The 23347-nt window shown below is 58.2% G+C and overlaps 2 protein-coding genes, 1 long non-coding RNA gene and 1 other non-coding gene across 4 annotated transcripts in view; 2 read left to right on the forward strand and 2 right to left on the reverse strand.

Moving 5' to 3' along the window:
• CYGB (cytoglobin) overlaps positions 1 to 9659 on the reverse strand; it is a 42427-nt gene extending 32768 nt beyond the window's left edge. The window contains exon 1 of the mRNA XM_032199603.1: positions 9548 to 9659. The gene's annotated coding sequence lies outside the window, so the exon portion shown is untranslated. The remainder of the gene's footprint in view (positions 1 to 9547) is intronic.
• LOC116496473 lies at positions 8763 to 12283 on the forward strand. The gene is made up of 5 exons (XR_004254024.1): positions 8763 to 8807; positions 9501 to 9607; positions 10632 to 10720; positions 11450 to 11521; positions 12200 to 12283. It is a non-coding gene; the product is annotated as an uncharacterized LOC116496473 (long non-coding RNA).
• On the forward strand, positions 9344 to 9418 carry LOC116496740. The gene has a single exon (XR_004254039.1). It is a non-coding gene; the product is annotated as a small nucleolar RNA R38 (small nucleolar RNA).
• A 25-nt stretch (positions 12284 to 12308) lies between the features above and the next one.
• On the reverse strand, positions 12309 to 22384 carry ST6GALNAC2 (ST6 N-acetylgalactosaminide alpha-2,6-sialyltransferase 2). Its single transcript, XM_032199600.1, has 10 exons — positions 22020 to 22384; positions 17842 to 17931; positions 17677 to 17725; positions 16952 to 17126; positions 16046 to 16211; positions 15822 to 15960; positions 15534 to 15637; positions 15345 to 15428; positions 14614 to 14713; positions 12309 to 14506 (listed from the first exon to the last, which is right to left on the reverse strand). The coding sequence occupies exons 1-10, from the start codon at positions 22142 to 22144 to the stop codon at positions 14339 to 14341; spliced, it is 1200 nt and encodes a 399-aa protein (XP_032055491.1). The 5' UTR covers positions 22145 to 22384; the 3' UTR covers positions 12309 to 14338.
• Positions 22385 to 23347: the final 963 nt, after the last annotated feature.

Genomic DNA, 23347 nt, shown 5'->3' on the forward strand with positions numbered 1-23347 from the left:
TGCATCCACATCCAGCACCCTGCTACCTGCCCGGGCCTGCTGTGCCTATTGTCAGCAGGCGGGGAGGTGGTGGCAATAGGGGACACGCCGAGTACACGCACAGCTTGTTGTGAAAGGGCTTTTGAGGTTTGTCAGGGCTCGGTGAGGGCTGTGAGAAAACGGGTCCTGCTGGGGTCTGGCGAGGAGGGAATTGCGCAGGCTGAGCGGGTGGAGCTGGCCATGTTCCTGGGGCAGCAGAGCTTACAAATACACATAACCCCCTTCCCCAAGGGGTTAATGTCCCCCCAGGTATGGAGGGTGAAGCCTGCACCAGCCTCTGCCATGCCCAGGGGTCGCTTCCCGGATTGCTGTGGCTCGGAGGCTCTCAGGGAGGGGAAAGGCTGGAGCAGACGGAGCCTCCGAGTGCCGGGGGAAGGAGCAGAGCAGCGCGGGGAGCTGATGCAGCAGGCAGAGCTCGGGCTCTGCTTCAGGGACCAGGGAGGGGGGCAGGCAGCCCTTCCTCCGCCGAGGCTGCAGGAGGCAGCCTGCCGGCAGCACGGAGCTGCTCCGTGTTCGCCCTGCTTGGGATTGAGGTCTGAATCGTGTGTGCACCCACCGCAGGCAGCACCCAGCGGTCTCAGCCCGATCTGATGGCACCAGGGCTGATGCACGATCAGCTCCACCTTCCCCGGGCATCATTTTAACACGACGTGGTGAAACCAGACCTGCTCAGGGAGCTGCCAGCCCCAGTCTCACACCACCGCAGCGCTTCGCCCAAGCAGGGGCATCGCGCCTTTCCTCCTGCCGCGAGGCTTTTCAGGCACGGAGCGCGTAGGGTTCACTCCTAGGACATCCCTAGCGCTGAGCTGGGAAGCCTGAGGCAGTGACAGCATGTGGACTCCAGCTGGGACGTGCTCAGGTTGTGCCGTGGAGGTAACGTGGAGTTCACAGCGCATCACAGCCCCGGCCACCAGCTCCCAGGGGGCTGCCGCGAGCGCTGCAGCGGCTGGGGCCGCAGGCAGGTGGTGGCAGCTCTTCAGCAAGCTGAACGCGGGCAAAATAAAACAAAAACGCGATCCTCGACAAAGCAAGGGTTCGTTTGTCACCCATCCAGGATCTCAGGTCGGGTGCGCAGAGCTCCCCAGAGCAGGCTGCAGCTTCTCCTTCTGCCTCTTGGCTGGGCCGGGCCGTTCTGTCGCAGCGACGCGCGAGAAGTCCGCAAACACCATCTGCTGACGGGGAGGAAGGCTTCACGCTGTGCCGCTCTCTTTTATCTCGGTGTAGGTTCTGCACAGAGCTGGTGTGCCGGGAGCAGGCTCCGGGGAGGCAGGAGGACCCGCCAGCGGGGCTTGTTCTCCTGTGTCCCCACACGCAGCCTTTTCCCAGCCCCAAAGCTCCCCCGTGCTGAGAAGCCCCTTTCCCTGGGATCCCTTGGGGGCAATGCCCTGAAGAGCAGGACAGATGCTGCGGGGCACAGGATCTGGAGCATCAGATCCACCCAGAGGCTGGAGGGCACCCACTGGTCCCCAGCAAGCCCTCGATACCCAGGGCTTCGGATCCCCGAGTCCCACTCAGCCTGGAGCCAAGCCAGGATGCAGCTCCTGCTGCAGCCCCGGCTCCTGCTGAGGTCTGACCACCATGAATTTTAGGTCTGGGAAAGGAAAAACCTCGCAGGGAGCACGCAGGCCCTGACCCCGAGAGGAGATGCCCTGGCTGTGAACCGGGATCCTACAGCACGAGGTGCTGGCCAAGCCTCAACATCAAAAGCAGCGCCAGTGCCAAACTGCAGCCTCTTGGAGGAAGAGGTTGGGGAAGTAATAATGAATTTGGAGCCTCCCAACGCGTGTTGGCAGCTGGATCCTCTGGGTGAAGAAAGCCCTGCCAAAAATTAAGGGTTGTTTCTGCAAAGCTCAAACAGCAAACTTGTTTGTCTTTCCTCCTTCCCCTCCCAATCCTGATGTTGTTTTAAACATTTACAGAGAACTTTATACTGTTTAAATAATGATTTGGGAGCGGGGTATGTGTGTGTGTGTGTGTGTGTGCCTGCGTGCTGCGTTCACTTTTTTTGCCAGCTGCACTAAGTCAGCAGCGCTGCACGCACGGCTTCTGCGAAATCAGGTGCTGCAGTTGGAGAGCCGGCCCTGCCTTGTTTGCCTTCCCCCCTGCGAACCTGGGTCGTGTCCCAGCAGGGGAAGGGGACACCCTGAGAGCACCCAGCTCTGTGTGTCCGTGTCAGAGTGCCAGCAAGCGCAGCCCCCATTTTCTGCAAAAAACGGTGCACATCCAGCTCCCCACACACACACACAACCCCTGAGCAGCGCTCCCCAAGGCGCAGGGTACGCACAATGATGCTTTCTGCCCCTAACGCACCAGAAGAAGGTGGAGGAGGATTTCACGGTGCCTGAGCTCTGCCATCCCTGAGCACAGGAGCTCGGGAAGATCAGCCATCTCCCGCGGCGTGCGCTCGCCCGCCCACCGCCTTCAGCAGCGAGGCTGCTGGAGATGACAGCCGGGGGGAGAAAAGGAGAAAGGAGAGCGCTGGGGACGTGCAGGAGGAGACGGCTGAAGGCACAGCGACCTTCACGCAATGGCAAGAGTGCGGGGTCACCGGCAAAGCCGTGGCGCACGTGGTGGTCGCCGCTGCAGGAGGAAGGGCACGTGAATCTCTTCGTCGGGCAGGTCTCCAAGAATTTGGGGGCTGCGTTGCGCTGGTGGAGCTTTGCTCGCAACCTGGCAGGAGCTGGGGTGGAGGGGAAGGCTGTCGAGAAGAGCTAGAGGTTTCTGCAGGATGTTTGGACTGAGCAAAGGCACGGAGCCGCGAGCATGAGACGTGCTGGGGAAGCAGGATGTGGGATAGAGAAAATGTTTACACAGGCGACCGTGGGCTAATCCACGGGAGGCTTCAGAGCCCATAAAAGCCAGCTGTAAGTGGATAGAGCACATTCTGTAGGAAGGCCGTGGTTTGAAACAATGCTAGCCTCCTGCTTTGATCTGTCCTGAAGAGAGCAGGCTCGGGGGCCTGAAAGGAGGGGAGGATTTGTAGATCCGTAAGTTCTGCTGGCACAGGCAGGGTGGGAAGGGGGGACTGCTCAGGATCTCTTCCCAGACAAGAACCTGGGGACATTCAAACAGAAGTAACAAGAGCCAGGTAGAGGACAAACAGAAGGAGGCTGGTCCCCCCACACACAGGAGGGATTGGGCGTTACGGGTCCACAGGGGCACTGGATGTGTTCATGAAGAGTTGTTGAAGTCTCCATTCAGGAGAAAATCCACTGGTGGATGCTCAAAACCAACACCTGGAAAGAGCACACGGTGCTGGGCAGCCCTCGGTCTGATCGGGGCTCACTCCAGGAGATGTGACCTGGGCACTGCCCTCACCAGAGGCTCTTACAGCAGGAGGAGTTGCACAGCTCTGGGACCAGCTGCCCTCTGCAATCCAGCGATTCCTCAGTTTGCCACCTTGGACACGGCCAGCTTTAGGCACTCAGCCTGCTTCCCCTGCAGAAGGGCAAGAAAAATGACCTCAAAGGACCTAAAACAACGTGACCTTTCCTCATTTAAACACGTTCTTCCCCAGTAAGCAATGAAACTAGCAGAGATGTTATTCCTAGAAGTACCCCTAAACAATTATCTCCTTCATCCAGCGTGCACAACGGGAAGCAAGAGGTGAGCCAGGGGTACAACATACACAAGTCTTCCTTCTGGAGGCTGAAAATGGAGAGGTGTTGGTGATTCGTGGTGTCCTCCAACACCACCGCTCGACCTCGGGGCAGCTTGTGCTAATCACATGCACGAATCTGCCTGCTCGCTCCGTGCGTGCCTGGCATATTTCCTCTATCTAAGCACGATAGGTGAAATATTGCTCATATGACAGCACACTTTGCATTGACTGAATCAACGGCTGCACGGCTGAGCAATCCAGGCAAAAAGAAACACTGCTTGTGATGGAAGAGGACCTGAGAGTTTCCTCATTAGTATTGCCTAGATGTTTTTACACCAGTTCACTCCCGTTGTGCTTCCCGTGCCTCTAATCTTGCAGGCTGACACAGAAAATAGAGAGGATCCAGCTCTTTGCTCAAAGCAAGGTCAGCTCCTGGCAGCTGCTTATCTGGCTTGGCCTTAAAGGTCTCCAGCGGTGGAAGCCTTGCTCCTGGTTTCACTCGCTTCAGAGTTGAAGTTTTTCCTACCGTCCTCGAGTGCCTTTGTGTAGCTGTACCCACCTGGGCATGCTCTGAGGATATATGCATTAAACAAACGCATTCATTGATGAAGGAGCTGGGTTCCTCCTGCTGCTGTTTCAACAAGACATCCGTCCGGCCCCAGGATGGTCCCTGGGCTCAGAACAATGTGCTGCGTGCTCTGTTCTGAGCCCAGGAACAAAGCTGTGAGCACAGCCCGGGTAGGCTTTGACCACTGTCTGTGTGGGACATCAGATCTGGAATTAAACAGCCTTGTCTCCTTCCCCCAATACGATCTTAAGCTCCATTCCCCATTGCTGTTGCAGATAGCGCCTTGGGACCAGGTTTGCTGCAACGTGCCCAAAACCCCGTTGAAGAAAGGGACAAGAAACGGGAGGAGCAGTGGAAGGAAGCACAAAGCTCAGCCTTTTTTAGGCCCCGATTACAGCAGAGCATTTCCGAGGCCGCTAAAATTCTCTTTAAGCATACAGGACGGGCTGTGGAGTGGGTTTGAGTTTCATTTAACATTCAACGGAGGCTTAAGGGCTTTGCTGCTGGGGGAAGGGAAGGATGCTTTGTTTGCAGCGTGCCCTGTCCTGTGTGGGAAGATGTTGCTCCTGTCTGCTCCCGAGCCTTCCTCGCATCGCTTGGGACTGATCTGAAGCAGCAGGATTTGATCTGGGAGCTCATGGAAAGCTTAACACCGCCGATCCTTTTCCCTTACAAGCCCAGCACCTGAAATACCAGTGAGCATTCCCCAGCCGAACCCCAGGGGACCGTTCTTTGTGGACACAGCAGGGACCAGCATCGATCCCGTTACCCCCACACCTCATCTTCTCCTCGTGCTTCGCAGCTCCAGCCATGCAGGGGGCTGCTGCCTGCCAGCTGCAGTTAGCCGTGGGGGACTCGCTCCTTAATGCGCTCAAACACCCCGCTCGCTTCCCCCGGCCATATGTCGAAGACGCCAACCCCAGCAGGGTGGCTCTGAGGCTGACGCTTTGTTCCTCCAGGCGTTGTGGAGCCCTGGCTGCAGGGTGGGACGGGGAGAAGCGAGCTGCTATCAGTTCAGCATGGAGAGCTGCTCCCCAGGCAGACACGCAGGCAGCCAAGAGGGGAAAAGGGTGGGAAACAGGGAGGAGACCTCAGTTCAAGCGTGGGATCAAAGCCCAGCCGAAGTTGGAGGGGTTCTGTCATCAATTTCTGTTCAGTTTTCTTTCTTCCTTCCCCTTCTCGGTCACATATTCTGCCCCTTTTCCTGTGCTCTGATCTGGGGATAACCAAATACTCTACAGCAGCACTCAAACTTATTTGCGGAGAGTGATGCTGTGGCTTTGCAAGACTGGAGAATGCTGAAACCTCCAGAGAACAGAAGGGTAAGGTCTTAATCTAGTGCAGGATCTACTGTAGGAAGTAATCTACTCCAGATGACCTGGTGGGAAGAAGCTGGGAGCAGCCCCTGAATGATCCCACATAGCAGATCCCCGTGCCCTTTTAATCGCTTTCTTTACTTGCTCAAAAAAAAAATAAAAATAGAACTCCTTTCAAAGAGGCTGGAGGAAGAAAACACCGTAACTAATGGAGAGCAGCCACAGGAAATCCATCAAAATTATGTCCAAATTGCCTTTGGGAGAAGCTTGGCAACCGCCTGAGGAAGCAGAGCGCATTGAGCCAGAACCACCCCGAGCAGGCTGCTCGCATCCCTGGGCAGGCTCCGAGCCACCCCCAGGTCCTGCTGAGCTTTGGGAGGCTTCGCCTTGCTGCAGCTCCACCACGAAGCTCGCCCCACGATGTGTGCAGCAGGAACGCCCTCTAAAGGGAAGAGCTGAGAAAACCTGACCGAGCCACACAGGCAAAATTGGAGAGATTTAAGAAAAAGGGGCACGGGGGAGGCAATGCCCACCTCCTCTCCCCATCCAGGGTCTTTGTTCTGCTTCCAGAGCAGGTTGGAAAGAGAATTTATGCAATTTATGCGGTGCAATCACGAATAAATCCAGCCAAGCTACTGCACGCTTAGCTAGCGCCATTCACCTGAGCTTTTAGTTGAGTCAGTTCATTACTCGGCACCTTTATAAGAATAAGCACTCTGTGGTGTGAGCAGCTTCCACCCCAAAATCAAGATGGATTAAGACGGTTCTGTCCTTCCAGGATCCAAAGGCTGCACGAGGCAGGATTTTAGCTGCTTTATTTTAAACCTTGATGTCCCTTGGGGATTTAAAAGGCTAAATCTAGTTTGAGTTTTACGTATCTGCTTCTCTGGAAGGCTAAAAACAGGCAGGTTGCCAGCCACATCTTCATAGACGGCAAAAGCCATTGCAACACAGGCAGTGTTATTTACATCCATTCTCTATCATCACCTGCCCTCTTGCTCTCCCTTCCCACCAGGTCAAACACCCTGCAGCAGGCTCTTGCAGGACACAAGGGCCGGGAATCCAGCTCCCACAAGGGCAGGGCATGGGACTTGCTGTCAGCTGCTCCCTTCATGGCCCTGTGCTCCCCACCAGGGCAGCCCACGAGGATTTTCACAGCTAGCGGAGGGCACAGAGGGCTGGGGAAGACCTTGCAGCCAGCTACCTACACTGGAAGCAGTTCATTTCTAACAATACATCGGTGTTTGTTTGCAAACTTCTTGCCCCTCTGTACAGAAGTGCTTCTCACAGCCTATTGACTTTGTAAGAGAGGCTTTCAGGAAGCAACGTGTCGTGTTTTGAAAAAGCAAAGAACTTGTCAGTCAGGTTAAATCTGTGCTCTGGGAAAAAAAAATAAAAAAATAAAAAAACAGGTACTAAAATAGGAGCAAGGCCAGGAAGATCCAGGCACTAGAAATAAACACGACGCAGCGCTGCCTTTCCCTGGGAACTCAACCGCCTTGCCCGGAGAGGGGCCTCGCAGCCATCCCCGGCCATCGGAGGGGATCCAGGAGCAGAGGCTGAGCTCCTGGGCAATGCGGCTCCTCGGGACAAGGTTGGGTGTTGTCTTCACAGACTCAGCAGCTCAGCAGCCAGATCAGACAGATCAGTTAGTCACCCAGCGTAATGCCAGCGTGGGAAGCTTACTGTGGTGCAGGGAACCAGGCACCTTTGTGTTCACAGAACACGTCTTTAGCCAAACACCCCCAGAAACTGGATCCCCCCACTTCAGGATCAACACCTGTTGTACATCAGGCTTTCATCCATGCTCATTTTTCTGCTTTCAGACTCAGATTAGTCTCATCTCCATTTCCAATAATGGACCTTTTCTCCACAAGGGTGCATAAAGCTTTGGGGCAAGAAAGTGGATACTGCTGATCCGCAGCTCCCCTCCTGGTTCTGCTTACACTCCATTACCGCTCGTGAACTAAACAGGATCCTGTAGATTTCGCGGCGGCTTTTAACAGCAGAAACTAATCATAGTACACACTGCAAGCACCGTGTATTCAAAGCACAGCACATACATTTACCAACTAATCTCTGACTAATCCCCAACCTCCAGCTAATTAGCCTTTTTGAAGTGTGCCCCTTCCTGCATGAGCTAATGCTTGTTCAGCCTTTTGAAGCATTTAGCGTGCTAACTACAATCACGTGCGCCTCCCTGGGCAGCGGCACACACGAAGAACCAAGAAAAGCAAACAGCGAGAAGCATGGAAATGCAAAAATCTCCATGCAAGGAGCCTGGGGCCCGGCTCTGAGCGATTCATGGAAGAACTCTACATCTCAAAGCAAATGAGTTATGAAGTAGGTATGTGGCTTATTTTGGAGCCGGGCGCATGCGGGATAGCTCCCAAAGGCATGTACACCCCAACGCGGCAACTCGCCTTGGTTATATGCAGTAAAGAGTGAAATGTGCAGGAAGTATCCCAATATACCTATACATATGCATAACCTATCCCCAATTCATATAAAAATTAGTTCCAAGAAGTCACTTCTATGAACTCCTTCTGTCTGTGCTTGCACAGTGTCTCCTAGTGGTGGTCCCTGGGGGTCATGGGGATGAAGGCTGATAACTCTTCTTCATCACCACCAGCTGACCCCCTGCCTTTGCACAGCCTCAGCTGCTCCTTGGCTCTTGTCCAAACCACAAGGTCGGTCTCAGCTGGTTTTTGGGACATTTTTGTCAGGAAACATCCTCTGTGAGACTCCTTGTTTCGGTTAATTAGCACAGCAGTAAGCAAAGACACTCAGCAACATCTATTTCTCATGCAATTAAGCAAGCCCCCATTCTTCCATTCCTGGCTTTAATAATGATTGTTTTAATTAGAAGTCATTAATGCGATTAAGCGAGCCCCCATCCTTCTATCCCCAGTTTCATGTGTTTCCACAGTGCCGCCTCAGCCACCCGCTGCCCCACTCTGCTCCAGGAGAGGCTGCAAAAGCGGCCTCTGGAGGAGCCAGGCCTCGCCCCAGTGCTACTTTATGCTCGTTTATGTCTTTATTTCTTTATTTTTCTCTTATTGACACCGCCTCAGGCCCGCCCCGGCTGCAGGGTGGAGCAGGGCCCGCCACGGGGCCTGGGGCCCTCCGCAGCCCCGGCCTCACCCCCCCGGGGGGGGGGGCCAGGACTACACTTCCCAGGAGCCCCCGCGCCTCGCCCCTCCCATCCTCTCGCGAGACTTGGCAGGCGCGCGCGGGCCGCTCTCCCTTTCTCCGCGCCGACATGGCGGCCGCGCAGCGCTCGGTAAGTGGGGCCCGCCGCCATCGCCGCCCATCCGCGGGTGTGGCGGCTCCGAGGGGCTCGGGAACAGCACGGGTAGAAGCGGGAGGCGTTTGCGCGCCGCCGTGGCTGCCCATGGCCGTGCGGCGAGGCCTCCGCGTCTTGTGGGGGGCGTCGGATCGCGGCCCCCCCGCCCCCTAATGGTGGGCCCGGCGCGTCATGGCGGCCGGCTGAAGGGGGAGGCAAGGCCGGGCCCTGTGCCCCTCACGGGGACCGGGCCGGCCCCAAAGAGCCGGGTTAAACCGTGTCCGGCTGCCCTGCGGCCCTCCCCGAGCGGGGGCTGCTTCCCAGGGATTTAACGTGGGTATTTAATCCAGCAGCGGGCACGGCTCAGCACTGCTGGCCATACAGGCTTCGTGCAGCGAGGCTCGGCGGCCCGAGGCAGCGTTCCCCATCGCCGAGCCGCCCAGCAATGCAAAACGGAGCGTGCTGTGCCCGCCAGGTGTCGTTGGCACCCGGGGAAGGAGCTGGGAGCAGGCTCCAGGAGGCCTGGGCTGCAGCTGAGCTAGTGATGATTATGTTATCCCTGGCTGAAATCACGTTTTCCCCTGTGGAATCATGATTCTGAGGCTCAGCATTAAAGACAAGAAGATAAAAGCTCCGTGTAGATAATCCATGTTACATGGATTAATGCTCAGTGTCCCTCCACTCTTCCAGGTGGCAGCACGTTGTCGAGCAAGCATAAAAATGCACCTTGCACTCACCTTTCGGGGAAGCTGATTCTTCCACTCTGTTGGCAGCAGACCTGCACCATCAGCACATGGGTGAGAAACAGCAGCATTTAGCTCATCCTGCTTGAGTTTTCTCCTGTTGTTGGGCTGTGGATGTAAGACTTGTTCTGCTGTGTCAGATGATAGCCTTCTCAGGCTGCTGGGAGGAGGTATAAAAGCCTAATGGCTTGATTAGTGTAATTAAGCCAATCAAGGCTGTGGCTTTGTTGCAGCTGCCACCTGAGTGTGCAGCTCTTTGCTACCATGGAGCTCAAACTGAAAGGCAGCACGCAGTGAATGGGGATTTGAATGTTGTTGGTGCCCTGTGGAGCACCTGGTTGTCAACGTTGTCAAAGATGAGCAAGAGTAGAAGGGATTAGAAATTAGAGGGATTGAATGGCAGCCCATTACGGAGACACTTGACACAGCTCATCTCTGAAGTGTGTTTGTCAAAGGAGAAAACCTGGTGAAAGGATAATTGGTCTCTGTGCTAACCTGGAGGTGTACTGGGGTAGTTTTGTGCTTGCGTTGGGTGGCTGGGAGTAGGGAGGTGCAGCTCACGTACACCAAAAGGTCAGCCCAAAAGGGGCACACACTAAAGAACCCTTCCTAGAAGGGATGTGGCTGATGGACATTGAGGGCATTTCTCAAGTCCATGGGTGATTTACATCCCAAGTGAGTGCCTTACTCCTCTCTGCAAGGGGAGTTGTGGTAAGATGTTCCTGTGTGGTGGGGAAAAGTAGCACTGGCTGCTTGAAACAGCTTAAAAGGGTCTAAAGCACCGAAGTCTCAAAGCTAGTGTTTTTGTCTAAGCGAGGATTTAAATAGCACCCATTTCCCAGAGCTTGTCTCTCGAGTGAAACAGATTGAAAACATGAAATATGCTCCCTGTCTCTGAGGGACGTGTTTCTGCTGTGCTAAGTTTGAGACAAAAATTGGCTCTCAGAAAGGAAACCTTCCTCTCCGATTCTTGCTGGGTGACTTGGTGCTGTTTTTATAAGAGAGGGAGAAGAAACAAGGGGAGGACAAACTTCCCTCGAAGGATTGCTGCTAAATGTTCACTGCAACTTATATTTAGGAGGAAAACATGCTGTAGAATCCTGGGTTGTGTCTTCCCCCAAGGACAGCTTTGGTGAGAAGGCAGCTCTGAAGTCGGGCATCAAACTGGTAAGAGAACCCTTGAGCACTGCGTGCTGCTCGTCTTACACCTCACACGCCAAGTCTGTGGGCAGCGTGACTCATCCGCTGACCAGAACACCTAATTTTTGAATGCTTCCCAGGAAGAACACAGGTCATAGACTCCCAGACGTGCCTGCATCTGGGCGTCTCCGCCCTTCAGTTCTGTAGAACTTGACTTCATGTAGCCAAGGACGGGGGAGAAACTGAGCCAGTGATGTGCTGTTATCCCTGTCTGACAACTCATCTGTGAGGGAAAAACTGTCCACTGAGGCTTACGTATTTCCCCTCAGCAGCCCTCCTGCGTCTTGCAAGGGCTAAAGTGACACAAATGACCCCGGGAAGGCAAAATCGGCGCCTGCCTGCTTTCCTCCTGCCCTTGTGATGCACGAGCACGCACAAAAACTTCTCCATGCGCCCGTCTGTCCTTCAGCAGCCGGCCCTCAGGAGCCCAGATGTGGCAAGGTCGTGCAGGGAGTACAATAAACGCAGGCTGCTCTTGTCAGAGCACAGTTTAGTTCTAGATCTGCGAATGGCTTTTAAGTCGCTTGTGCAAACAGTAAGGCACATTGAGAGGGCAGATAAGAAACGTGTTTTTATCTGACGCGATGTACAGTCACTGAACACACACTGTAACTGTGCTTTATCTGCAGGCAGCTGACAGCTGCGTTCTGCTGTAAGTTCCATGCTTTATTTAACAGAACCCGAATTTGTTTGCAGATCAATAATGGTCGGTGACGGGCTGAACCGGCAGGCTTGACAACAGTGGACTGCCTCCGTCCTTAAGTCCAGGTTAGTATACAAAGGGGGAGGGAACGTTACTACAGCCCGGCAGAGTGCTTGCTTTGCAAATACGGTTACCTTCCCCTGAAGTCACTGGGAAGAGCCCCTGGGGCTTCGGGTTTCCACAGAGCGAGGGGAAAAAAGGTGAAGGGGCAGCGTGATGGGAGAAGTAACGGCTGTCCGGTGTTTGGAGAACAGAGAGGGGCAGGAGTTTAAAGCAGGCATGCTAAGGGCAGTGACAGCATTGTTTTGCGGTGTCTCCCAGCACCAGCAGGAGGATCGTTCTGCAGAGGGTCTCACAACTGATAGCACTTCACTTGAAGTGATGTAAAACGGGCACCTGGGCATACTGCGGGCTCTGTCTCTGCTCAGTGGCTGTTACAACTGCGTCACTGGTAAGATCCCAGTAAGACCAGAGAGGATTCAGCTGCTAGTGCTGGTGGCTTTGGGGGAGAAGCACGTTTTAGAACCCTGAAGCCTTGGCTGCAGGGAAGTTAGCTGTGTTACAAAGAGCGGGATCACATTCAGCGTGCAGGCTTCTGCCAGCTGGATGCAGAATAAAGGCTGAGCTGTCGCTCATAAGAGCACTTCCCAGTCTTCTGAGATACGTACTCTTGATTAAATAATGCAAATCAGTGGAAACTTTTCATCTGACAGTTGCTTTTCTGACGCTGTCTTTTCTACTAGGACCTGCTCTGCAGCTGGCTGGAGGAAGGAGTGGTTCCCTGCAGTCTTCTGTTCCAGAATAAAACACAAAAGTATTGAAACTGGCTTGAGAGTTCAAGTGTTTTTTTTGTTTTTTTGTAATGGGTATCTAATCAAACAAAGGATTTTGAGCAGATAGAAAGGATTTCAGAGTGAAATGCTTTGTGAAATCACAGAAACTGAGCTTGCCCTTCACAGCACTGCCTACTTCTCCCCAGTACCTGATGAAGTCTTCAGACTTGAGTGTCTTCTACAGGAAAATGCTGAAGAAATTCATGGTAACCATGATAAAACTTTATGGAAAAGCTAGAACTGGTAAAAACACAGTTCTTGTCTGCTTAGAAGCTCAAAGAGAAGCGAGAGGCAGCAGTCCAACAATCAGGTTCCTTGATAAGGCCATAAAATGAGGGAGGGATGTTTAACTGCAGGGCTAGCCTGCACCAGCGGATAGAAAAACCTCCTTTTTTGGAACAGGAAAGGTGTGTGAGTGCGGCAGCTCCTGTGCACACAGCTCTACCCATGGAAGCTGGCTGGGAGCCCTGGCAGGATGCTTGACTATGACAGCATTCATCTTTAAAAAAAAAAACACATTGCTTTTTGCCATGTGCGTCAGTGCCACCCATCGCTGTGATTACAGCCACATGGCTTGTGCTCATGCTTGGCCAGAGCTAGTTTGAGGAGGTTTTGGTGGCACATTACTGAGGCAGCACGGGAATCAGGCTCCTTCTTGTCCTGGAAGGGGTTCTGCCTACAGGAACAGGCCTAACAGGCTGCCTGGGTACCATTGTGAGGTGATTGACGTGCACAAAGGTTAATTGGAGGCTCCCAAGCCGGGCTCCACACTGGGGATCAGCCCGCCAGCCCGTTTCAGATGTAATCTTCCTCAGCTCGCTCCTAACTAGCTGCGTGCAGCTTGCTCTCACAAAGGGAGATGGAGCCTGGGGGGGGTGCAGGGTTCCCTGGCTAGGGGCCAGGCTATCTCTCACCATCTCTGCAAGAAGTTGCTCCTTCAGCTGCTGGAAAGAAACAGCATCAGAGGTGGGGACGGGCTGCGTGGAAGAGTGCCCGGGGATCCGATCCCACGCAGCCACCGCCCGGCTGGGGGGGTTGTGTCAGGGCCCTGCTCAGCCTCCGAGCCGTCCCCACGTTGAAGCCGCGCTGTTTCACAGCCTCCAGCCCCTCTGCTGCAGGACAGAGGGCATCGTAGCTGACCCACCACAGCAGGCACGGAGGAAAGTTACAAAAAGTTCCTGTAATTGTACAAAATGGGAAAGTTTCAGGGCACAGCGCTCCCCCCGCTGTGTAATACCAACCCTCCAGCCACCCGCACGCATCTCCCACGGCACCATTGCACCCAGGGTTTTTAGTTCACTTTTAGGATTTTTTCTCCTTTTTAAATAGCTTAGCCTTGAAAAAAAAATAATAAATCTGCTGCCACCATACATTATAGGTTTTGTCACAAGAGAGGGCAGCTAAGGCTGTCAGCCCAGAGCTGCCTGACGTTGAGGCGTTAAATAATCCGGGAGAGGAGGTGTCCGAGCACAGCACCACTCTTTAATTCAGACCATCTCGTCTCCAGGCCGAGGATTCCTCCCACTTGTCCTGCCCCGGTGCCGAGCATTTGGGCTGGGGCGTGCTGGCGGAGTGAAGGGGGGTTTCCAGCTGGAAACTGCACGCAGAAAAGGCATCGAATCTCCAGAAAACTCAAAAAAATAAAAGGAACAAAGGTGGTCGGATGTACACTTCATCAGCATCCTCTTCCAGCATCCCCTTGCCCCAGCTGCAGACCAGCACTGTGTTTCCCAGGGCCTGCTGCCACCCCAAGGGACACCTTGGTGGCACGGGGAGGTGACAGCCACGCTCAGCGGCGCTTTTCGGTGCCCTGAAGTCCGCACTCGGTCTCACGGCGCCACGAAGGAGTTGCTGGAGATCCCTGAGGAACCGTGGGCTCTCCCGTTAGCACCATCCCCACGGCTCTGCTGCCAGCTTGCCCGCTCCTCGGGCCGGCCCGTCGCGTCGGGAGAGCCCTGCGGGGACGGCCGGGGCCCTCGGGAAGGAGGAGAGCCCCTCCACGCTGCGCGGGGACGCCTCGGGGTCACCCCGTTGGGCCGGTGCCCGGCCTCAGCGCTGGTACAGCTCCATGATGCCCGCCTGGTGCAAGCTCCTCCACAGCTCTGCTTCCAGCAGCATGTCGTGGTTGGCGTAGAACACCAGGGGTTTCTTCTCCACCTCGTAGTAGTGGTCCGAGAACTGCTCGTAGTTGCCCGTGATGAACCCGTAGGCGCTGACCTGCCACGGGACGGGCGGACAGAGGGCGGTGAGCGCCTCGGGGGGCCCAACAACGCCCAAAAGGGACCCCCCAGGTGTTTGGGGAAGGCGGCCCCGTGGCTTCTTACCTGGTCGCAGGTGTGGAGGGCCGTTAGGAGCATGAGGGCGCCGGTGCTGGGCATGTAGAGGTGGCCGTACTGCATGTTGAGCAGCTCCGAGCGCAGGAACCTGCGGGCGCAGACGCGGTGCTGGAGGGGGGCACGCGGCCAAACAGCACCGCCCGGCGCCTCGCCAGCGCGTGACACACACCCGGCACCTCCGGCCACGATAAGGCAGGGGCACCGAGCGGCAAGCACCCACAAATTCACCGTCTGTGGATTCTCGGGTGTCTGCTACTAAGGTTCAGCTCGTGCTCTGCGAGCTGCTAACACACGCCGCCTCGGTATCTTAAGTTGTCCCAAGCCAGGCACTGGTTTGCGTGAGATGTAGGGGGAAATAAATCCCTTTGGACCTTCTCTCTGCTTCTTTAGACTGGTTCAAAACGGGCTAACGTGTTTTGGGAAGTGGAGGGCCAGCTGAGTGCAGCAGGGCTGTACGAGTCTCCCCGTCAGGAGGAACCGTGTGGCACCGCAAGGAATGGGAATGGCAGGGGGGGGATCTCCCTGCTTTGTCTGCAGAGAGCAGGACAGAGATGGCTCCAGTTCTGGGGACGGACCAGGGCTGGAACCAGGGCTGGAGCCCAGTTTTGGCACTGGGCAGCTGCGGGGCCATGCTGCAGAAAGCGGGGCCGGGAGGCGGGCGGGCAGAGCCGCACACCTCCGGGTGCTGAACCAGGGCTTTGCATCGGGCTCCTCCTCACCTGGCTGTGAGGTAGTGTAGGAAATCTGGGTGCAGCAGCTTGAACTTCTCCGCAGACACCTCCGGTCCAAAATATTTCCGTGGACTGCAGCAGGGAGAGGAGAATGGGTGCCACTTGGGATTTAGCCCAGCGGGGACAAAGGCGGGGGCAGCTCGCGCTCCCTCGGGTGCCTCACCCAAGGGTACTCACTCGTCACCCTTGTCCGAGCCCTCGGGGACCGGGCTGCCCTGGATGGCCGACCTCAGCATGATGTAGTCCCGCACGTCCGAGGGGATGAAGATGTACTTCAGGTCCTGCAGTGGGGACACAGACACGAGGCCTGGGGGGGAGGAATTTGGGGTATTGCCCTCCCGCGGGGTGAGGGCTGAGGCTCCTGCGACTTGGAGAAGGTTTGGGGCAAGGTGTATCCCGGCCTCAGGGGCCAATTTGGGGTCAGCCACCCGCCCCCCCTGCTGTGCCCCATGGTGGGGGTCCCACCTCGGCTTGGGGTATCCGGGTGAAGCCGTACTCCTCGTAGGCAATGAGCGAGTTCTTCATGGTGTTCACCGTGAACCCGTAGAAGGAGATCTTGGTCCCGACGTCCTCCTCGAAGCCCCTGATCACGGCACCGTTGAGCCTGTGGGAGCACCGCGGGGCCGTGTCCGGGGCTGGGACCTCCCCAGCACCCCCAGGACTCCCCCTCAATCCTTCCCCGGCCCCACCTGAACACCAGGTCGTGCGCGTCGATCGCCTCGCCCTGCCGCGAGCCGTTGAGGATGCCGCCGTTGCCCACCACGGCGCAGCGCACGCAGCCCCCCGGGAAGCGGTGCCGGTCGAAGAGGTGCCTGTTGGCCGAGGCGTTGAGGAGCCGGAGGGTGCTGCTGACGGCTGGGTGGGGGGCACACAGGGGAAAAGGGAAAGGTTTGCAGCAGCACGGCTGCGAGAGAGCAAAACCTGCCCCTCGAAGCAGCGCGCAGACAGCCTGGCGCCGCAAAAAAGCTCGTGGCATCCTCATGGGGTCTGCAGGGGGGGTGGACAAACACGAGCTCGAAGTGCTCGGTACCCCCAGAAAGCCAAATCCAGCCACGTTACAGCCCCCAACGTTACTGATCCTGCTCCAAGCAGCGGCTGCCAGGTGCTGTGCATGGCACGGGGACACATCCGGACGTCTCCAGCCCCGGTCCCGTGGGTGCTGATGGCAGCCCGGCTCATTTCCCATCCTGACAATGCCTCCTTGCAGCTGCCCCTGGTTTGCCCCCCCGCCTCGCCGTCCCCAGCACTTCCCAGCCCAAGGCCTGAAGCTGGCGGCTGCCGGGGAGAGCAGGGAGTAGGTTTGGGGTTGGAAGGGAAACAATCTCCTCCGGCAACAATGGAGCGGGTTGTCCGAGGTCCTCCGGGCCCCAGTTAATAATCATGCACACACTGGAGCTTTTATCTGGGGAAAATGTCACAAGATGCTGCGAGTGGCATTTGCAGAGCCATGCCCTCCACCCTGCTCCCGGGGATGTGGAGTGGGAAGGGACCAAGGTCCCCGGTCCCCATTCCCCTGGGGTCCCCAGTTGTCCCCAGTCCCCTTGAGCCACCCCATGCCGCAGCTGCCACCACCCCCAGCCCGCTCGGTGCCCTACCTGCATGGGACAAGCCTTGCCAGCCGTAGGGGACGTGTCGCTCCTTCAGCCTGGTCCAGGTCTTGGGGTTGAAGTGCTGGTCCCACATCAGCACCGGGGTGGCAAACTGGAAGAGCTCCCCAAAGGCGGGGTGCGCCTTGGCTGCCTCCACCACCGAGCGGGGGCAGGGGCTGGGCTGGGGGCGAGAGGAGCTCGGTTCGGACCCCAGGCTGGAGCCAATTTATCCCCAGCATATCCACCCAGCTGGGGACAAGCCCAGGGACAGAACTGCTCTTCACCCATCATGTTTTCTGCTGGGTCACCTCGGCATGGGTGCCTCGTGCCTGGGTCCCCCCAGCCCCCGGCTCCCCATGGCGTGGGAGGATTTGGGCTCACGGAGTCACCGAGGGAGCACGCACCGTGACGGATGCAGCATCTTTTAGTTTTTTACCCTAGCAAAGCACAGCCCTGGGCCCAGCTCCTCGGGAGGCCGGGGCTTTTTTCACAATTCTCCAGCCCAGGTGCCGCTCAGCTGGGGGATCTGGAAGCTCAGGCGTCCTGCCACCACCCCGGGGCAGCCCCAGGAGACCCACGTGCACGGACACGGACAGGCTGCTCCTCCCCACACTAAAAACCCTTCCAGACCGTGCTGCTTTCAGCCCAACTGGCCCCCAGCTTCCCCACCCAGACAGAAAGCCCAGGCAGGAGGAAGCACCAGGAGCACATCACGTTTTGCCAAGCATTACCTGCCTCCGGTTGCGCTCCTCTGGCTGCGAGGAAGGTTTGAAGGACTCCCTGCCAGAAAAAGGGGAACGGAGCTGTCAGAACCTGTCCCTCGGGGCCTGGGGAGCCCCGCAGCGCTCTCCCAGCCTGTTCTGGGTTCCCCACGCACCCCTTTTCCCCCATGTTACCTCTCCAAGCTGCCTCGGAGGGCCCTGTGGCTGCCGGCTGGGTGCGAGGTCCCCGACGGAGCCAGGAGCAGCGGCTCTGGCTGCAGCAGGCTGCAAGGGGACACCGGGATGAGGGGAGGTGGCACCGACCCCACATCCCGACACCCCCCTTCCATGAGAAGCGTGGTGCTGTGCTGGAAAAGTGATGGGAACCGGGGATGTGGAGGGTCCCTGGGGTGCGTGGGGCTGGGTGGGCCGTGCCCTGATGCCCCCATCAGAGATGGGGCTGGTCGGGGACCCTCAGGGGACACAAAACGCTGAGCCCCAAAGGAAGCAGGGCCAGAAGCTGCCAACCAGCTACGTCCCCAGCAAAACCCTTCCCTGGGGGGAAAGGGAAGAAAACCATCAAAGATTTCTTTGGCTTTTCTTCTCTTTCCTGAAGCTGGGTACTCGCTAGCGGGGGTCCCCTCCAGCTTTCCAAGCAAGCACAGCAAGGAAAGGGGAAATAAAACCCTGCTCCCGTGCATCACCAACCGGTGGGAGATGACGGCAGGGAGCTCCCCACCCCGAGCATCTCGGGGGGCCCAGAGCCCCAGGGGTGCCCCCGGGGGGGTTTTGTGGCCCAGCAGGGTCCCAGCCCGGCGGCAGGAGGTGGGCACCCACCGGCGGGGAACAGGCTCCCATTCATCCCCGCACAGAAGGGCCCTTCAGAGCACCCCGGCGCCAGCCCCAGCCGGGGCAGCAGGTGCTCGCGGCAGAGCGGGGTATTGTGGAGCAGACAAGGGCCCCTTGTTACGGGATCTGTGCTCGGGGACAGGTAGAGGCAGGTGGGGAGCGCAGCTCTGCCTCCCCCCGCGCGGCGAGCGTTGGGTTTCCTCCCAGCCACCTCCCCTGTCCCCTGCCGCGGGGACGCCTCCTCCCCACGGGTGCCAGCCCTGTCCCGGAGCTGATCCGGACCCGTTTGCCACCAGGACGCTGCCCAGAGCTGGGTACGGTGTTCCCTGGGGGATTGGCAGCTCCTCGGGCTCCATCCCACCAGTTTAGGACGGGGTTGGCTCAGGATGGGCGATGCCGAGGGCGAAGGGGTCCCCGTTTCACACAGGCTGAGCACCAGCAGCCCCGGTATGGCCATGCCGGGGCAGGGGGGGGGCTGCAGGTGCTGCCCCCAGCCCCATGCACCCCTCGAGGCCACCCCAAACCCGAAGCAGCAGGCACGGTGCTGGGGCTGCCCCACGCACACAGAGCGCCTCGCTGCTGGGCTGGCCCAGCCGCAGGCAGCACGCACTGCTCAGAGCACAGCTCGAGCTGAAAGTCTCAAGAAACAAGAAATTCTTTGCCTGCCGGGTCAGCCCAGCCGTGCCAAACCCTGGTGGCATCTCACAGGTAGCTGAGCCCCAGCCCCGGGCATCTCCTCCATCTGGCACCGCAGGAGATGCCCAGCCCCAGCCCCAGCGCCTCCCCAAAGGAGCTCCTTGGTGTTGCCACCACCCGAACCTGAAGTCCATCCAGAACCAAGTCCTGTGGAGTTGTGGGACCCAAAGCAGAGCACACGAAGCCCCCAGCTCGGCCACCTGCCCCTTTCTGCCACCACGGACACACAGCCCACCAGCGAGCCCCTGGAGCAGTTCCCATCCCTCCCCAGGAACTGCACACAAACGGCCCATCCCTGCCCCAATCCTTCCTCATCCCCTCCCCATCAGGCTCACGAGCCCCAGCTGCACCTCGCTGCCTCCCCAGCTCCTTCCCATCCCCTCCCTTTGATATCCTGGTGCCTTTTTGGTGGGCAGAGACCCCGGCACAGCCCCAGGCTCTCGGCGCCGGCTACTTTGGGCTGTTACAGGAACATCTGGGGCAGCACGGGCTGCTAAAACCCCCTCCAGCTCAGCCTGGCGATGGCTCCCACTTCCCTTTGGTGGCCAAACACGGCGCCGGGTGTTTGCAGATCCCCTCCCAGGCCCTGTGCCGAACCCATGACGCCAACCCAGGCGGCGCCCCCGTCCCACCCGCCGGTGCCATCCCCACGGCACCGTGGCCGCTGCCCAAACCCGGCCGAGCCCGGCGCCTTGACGTCAGTCGCCAGGATGTGGCGAAGCCTCGGTGGCTCCGTGCCCTGCGATGCTTGGTTGACTCAGAAGATGACCCCCCTTCCCCCCCGGGGACCGACAGATGCACAATGGGGCTCCCGGGAAAGGAGTGGCCCGCGGCCGCCCGGGCGCACTGGCCACGGCAGAGGAGCGAGCCAAGCCTGGGTGTGTAAAGCTGTAAAGCTGCCCAATGTGACGCTTCTGGCCCGTGCCCACCCTCCTTTTCCGGAAGATAAATATGTGCACAAGTGTTTCAGAGCACACACTCCAGCGCTATCTTAACCAAACTCTCCTGGGTCCCCATGGGGCTGTTTGAAGGAGCCGGAGCAGCACCGTGGCCGTGGGCTGCGTCCCGCTGCAAAGGGCCGGGCTCGAGGCATCATCCCCTGGTGCAGAGCCAAGGCAGGATGGTGCCCAGCCCATTTGCTGGAATTAAAGCCGTGAGAAGTCCCAGCAGAAATCTGGAGGGGTTTGGAGAAACGTCCAGGCAGGGCGTGGGATGGGGCTGCAGCAGGACAGGCTGGCAGCCCGCGGTGCAGCTGACTCACAGCAGGGACAGGAGGGTTTTGTCCATCTCCACAGGGTCCTCACTGCTGCCACCAGCCTCGTACCGAACCAGAGGGGGTCAGGGCAGTGCCACACGTACCCCTGGTGGGGTGGGTTGGTGCTTGCAGCACCCAGCACCAGGCGGTGCCTCCCGACCCCCTTCGTGCCCGCAAACCTCCCCAAAACGTGGCACCGAAGCAGGAGCACTGCTGGCCCTCCCCTCTTGCTCCAACGGGAGGAAAAGCACAAATCCTGCACCGCGGCTGTGCTTTAGCAGCGAGGAGCACAGCACGCACAGATTTCGCTTCCAGATCCAGCCCTGCATCAGCCCCCGTGCAGCGCTGGTTGCTCCGGGCTTAGGCTTTAACACAACTTTTACGGACGAGCAGAGATTCGGGGTCGGGGTGCGTGTGGACACGGGGAATTGAGGCAAACAGGACCTGCTCTGCCGTGGCTGTGGCTTTAGTGTTTTGCTTTAAGCCAAGGGAAGAAAAAAAAAAAAACACAAAACTGGAAGCATTTTGGAGCCCGTGGTGCTCCCGGGCGCGTTGCTGCGGGCTCCCGGAGGGGCTGAGCAGGGAGCAGCTCAGCACCACAATCGTGAGCGCCCCAGCACCGTGTGGCAGGGGTTGGCTCTGTTGTCACCGCCATCCCCGGTCACCCAGAGCCAGCTCCTGCCACGGGGATGCTCCTGCAGGGAGCAGAGCCCCGCGCCGGGCAGGACGGGAGGGCGCAGACACAGCTCCGTGCTCCCAGCGGGGGAAGAAGCAGCGTGGGGACCCCAGGGCAGCCCACCCAGCTGCACCCCAGTAGCTCCCAGTCCAACCCAGGCAGTTCGTGAGTGGGACCAGGTCCCCACAGCATCCTCCTCTCCCTCCTGAGCTCTGAGAGCACCCACGAGCACCCAGCGTGGAGGAGAGGGGCACCCGTAGCACTCTGCTGGCGTGGTACCCGCTGCTTGGGGCAGAGGAGGGTGCCTGCTCCTGCTGGCACCCCCAGGGCTCCCCAGCACCCAGCCCAGCACCAAGGGGACTCCGGCTGAGCCTCAGGGCAGGGTGGAGGCTGCAGGGGAAGCCCGAAGGGAAAAACGAAGGGGGAGATGCCCACTGCTGGAGCTGGGGACTTGCCGGAGTTTGCCAGCAGCCCCGAGGGAGCTGAGCAGGCTGCGGGCAGCTCTGCCCCGTCCAGGGTCAGTGCTGCAGCGTGGGGCCAGACCCCCCCCGGGGAAAGGAGCCGGCTGCAGCCCGGTCTGCCCGGCTGCTAGAGGTGGTTTTAGTCCTGCCCGGTGCTGAGCACCCTCAGCTGCCCCCACACCTTCTGTGGTTCCTTGGCACCGCGCTGGGCTGAGCCCACGCAGGGACCCCTGCAGCCCCCCCCTCACCCCGGGGTCCCTCCCTGGGCACCCCTGGGTGCTGCTGGTGGCCGTGGGCACCTCGGGGAGGCAGAGCCTGCTGCGATCTCTCCTCAACCCAGCAAAGAAACCGGGGCGCAGTGGGGATAACCTGCTCCAAGAGGCTTGCCCCTGCACCCCAGCACCCCAAATCCCCCTCCCCAGCACCTCGCCCTTACCTGGCTATGACCCTCTGACCAGCGGGCAGCTCCACCGTGGCGTAGTAGTGCCCGTAGAGGACGAGGGAGGATGAAAAAGCCGCCAGCAGCAAGAGGCAGAGACGCTTCCAGTGCGGGGACCCCATCCCGCTGCTCGAGTGGCGAAGGCGATGTTCTGAGCCCTGCGTGGAGCTGAGCCCCCGCTGCCCACCCGTTGGGGTAGAGGTTGAGGCTGGCTCCCTCCTGGCCCCGCTGCACCTCGCAGAGCTCCTCGGATGTCCCTGGGGAGCGGTGGGAGGGAGAGCGTGAGCGGAGGGAGGAGGCACCGGGCTGACTGGTTCGGGCTTGCTGAGAAAAAACGCACTTTTGAGCTGCTTTTGCTCCGAGCCGGGGATTAAACATTTACTCAGACCAACGGAGAAATGAGCTTTTTTTTTTTTTTTTTTTTTTTTTTTTTTTTTTTTTTTTTGCCTCCCTTTCGTGCCACCCACTTACAGCTCACAAAGCAGAGCTTTTCCCCTTTTCTCCCCGTTTTTTTTTTTTTTTTTTGGTAACTTTCTCCTTCGCCTCCAGCCCTGCGCTCCCACGCAGCCCACACCCGGGGACCCCTCGGGGCTGGGGTGGTTGTGGCAGATCAGAAAATCCCAAGCTCCAGCCCCCAGTGCCCGATACAGCTCTGCAGCATGTACACGCAGGGATCCACAAAAGCTCCCCGCCACAGGAGCAAATTTGGGGTGAAACAAGGGGAAAAAAGGCAAAGCTGCCTGAGCGCTGGTGGGGCTACCCGGGACCCGCAGGCTTTTGCAGAGGAACAAATAATTCCCCACGGAATTCCCCAATTTCACGGCAACCAACACGAATTCACAAATTTGTGCTGAATTCGAGTTTGGGCTGGGGAGGGGAGGGCAGGAGGGAAACGTGGACGAAGCATTTTGGTGTTTTCGGAAGGAAAACGCCTCTGGGTCGTTCTTGAAAGAGCATTTCGAGAAAAGTTTAACGACATTCATCACAAGAAAGGAAACAAACCTGAAAACTAAAGGAAACACCCAAACGCTTTCACACTGGGGGAAGGGATCCAGCTGGGAAAACAGGCATTTAAAGTGAGCTGCGGGGATTTTGGGGGGAGGGAGGGGGATTTTTAGGAAGCCACCAGCCTCCGGGAGCAGCAGCAGCAACGAGCCCTGCTCCATCCAGCCCCGCATCCCCCCGGCACCTCCCCAGCCCCCCGCTGGTGCATTTTCCCCAACATTTCTCATCCCCCCCCAGATCCAGGCCCCCCACCTCCATTCCTACCCACACTGCCACACTTCCAGCGATGCTGCTGGTTCAGAGAAAGATAAATGCAAAAA

The sequence above is a fragment of the Aythya fuligula genome, chromosome 18 (assembly GCF_009819795.1).
Source record: "Aythya fuligula isolate bAytFul2 chromosome 18, bAytFul2.pri, whole genome shotgun sequence".
Lineage (NCBI taxonomy): Eukaryota > Metazoa > Chordata > Aves > Anseriformes > Anatidae > Aythya > Aythya fuligula.

What these genes read in the sequence shown, in the direction of transcription:
- ST6GALNAC2 (XM_032199600.1), bottom strand. Translation starts at nt 22,144, where the DNA reads ATGGGGTCCCCGCACTGGAAGCGTCTCTGCCTCTTGCTGCTGGCGGCT. An exon ending in GGTCAGAGGGTCATAGCCAG is followed by an intron (nt 17,932 to 22,019) that starts GTAAGGGCGAGG and finishes GTCCCCTTGCAG; the next exon opens with CCTGCTGCAGCCAGAGCCGC. An exon ending in AGGAGCGCAACCGGAGGCAG is followed by an intron (nt 17,127 to 17,676) that starts GTAATGCTTGGC and finishes TCTCGCCCCCAG; the next exon opens with CCCAGCCCCTGCCCCCGCTC.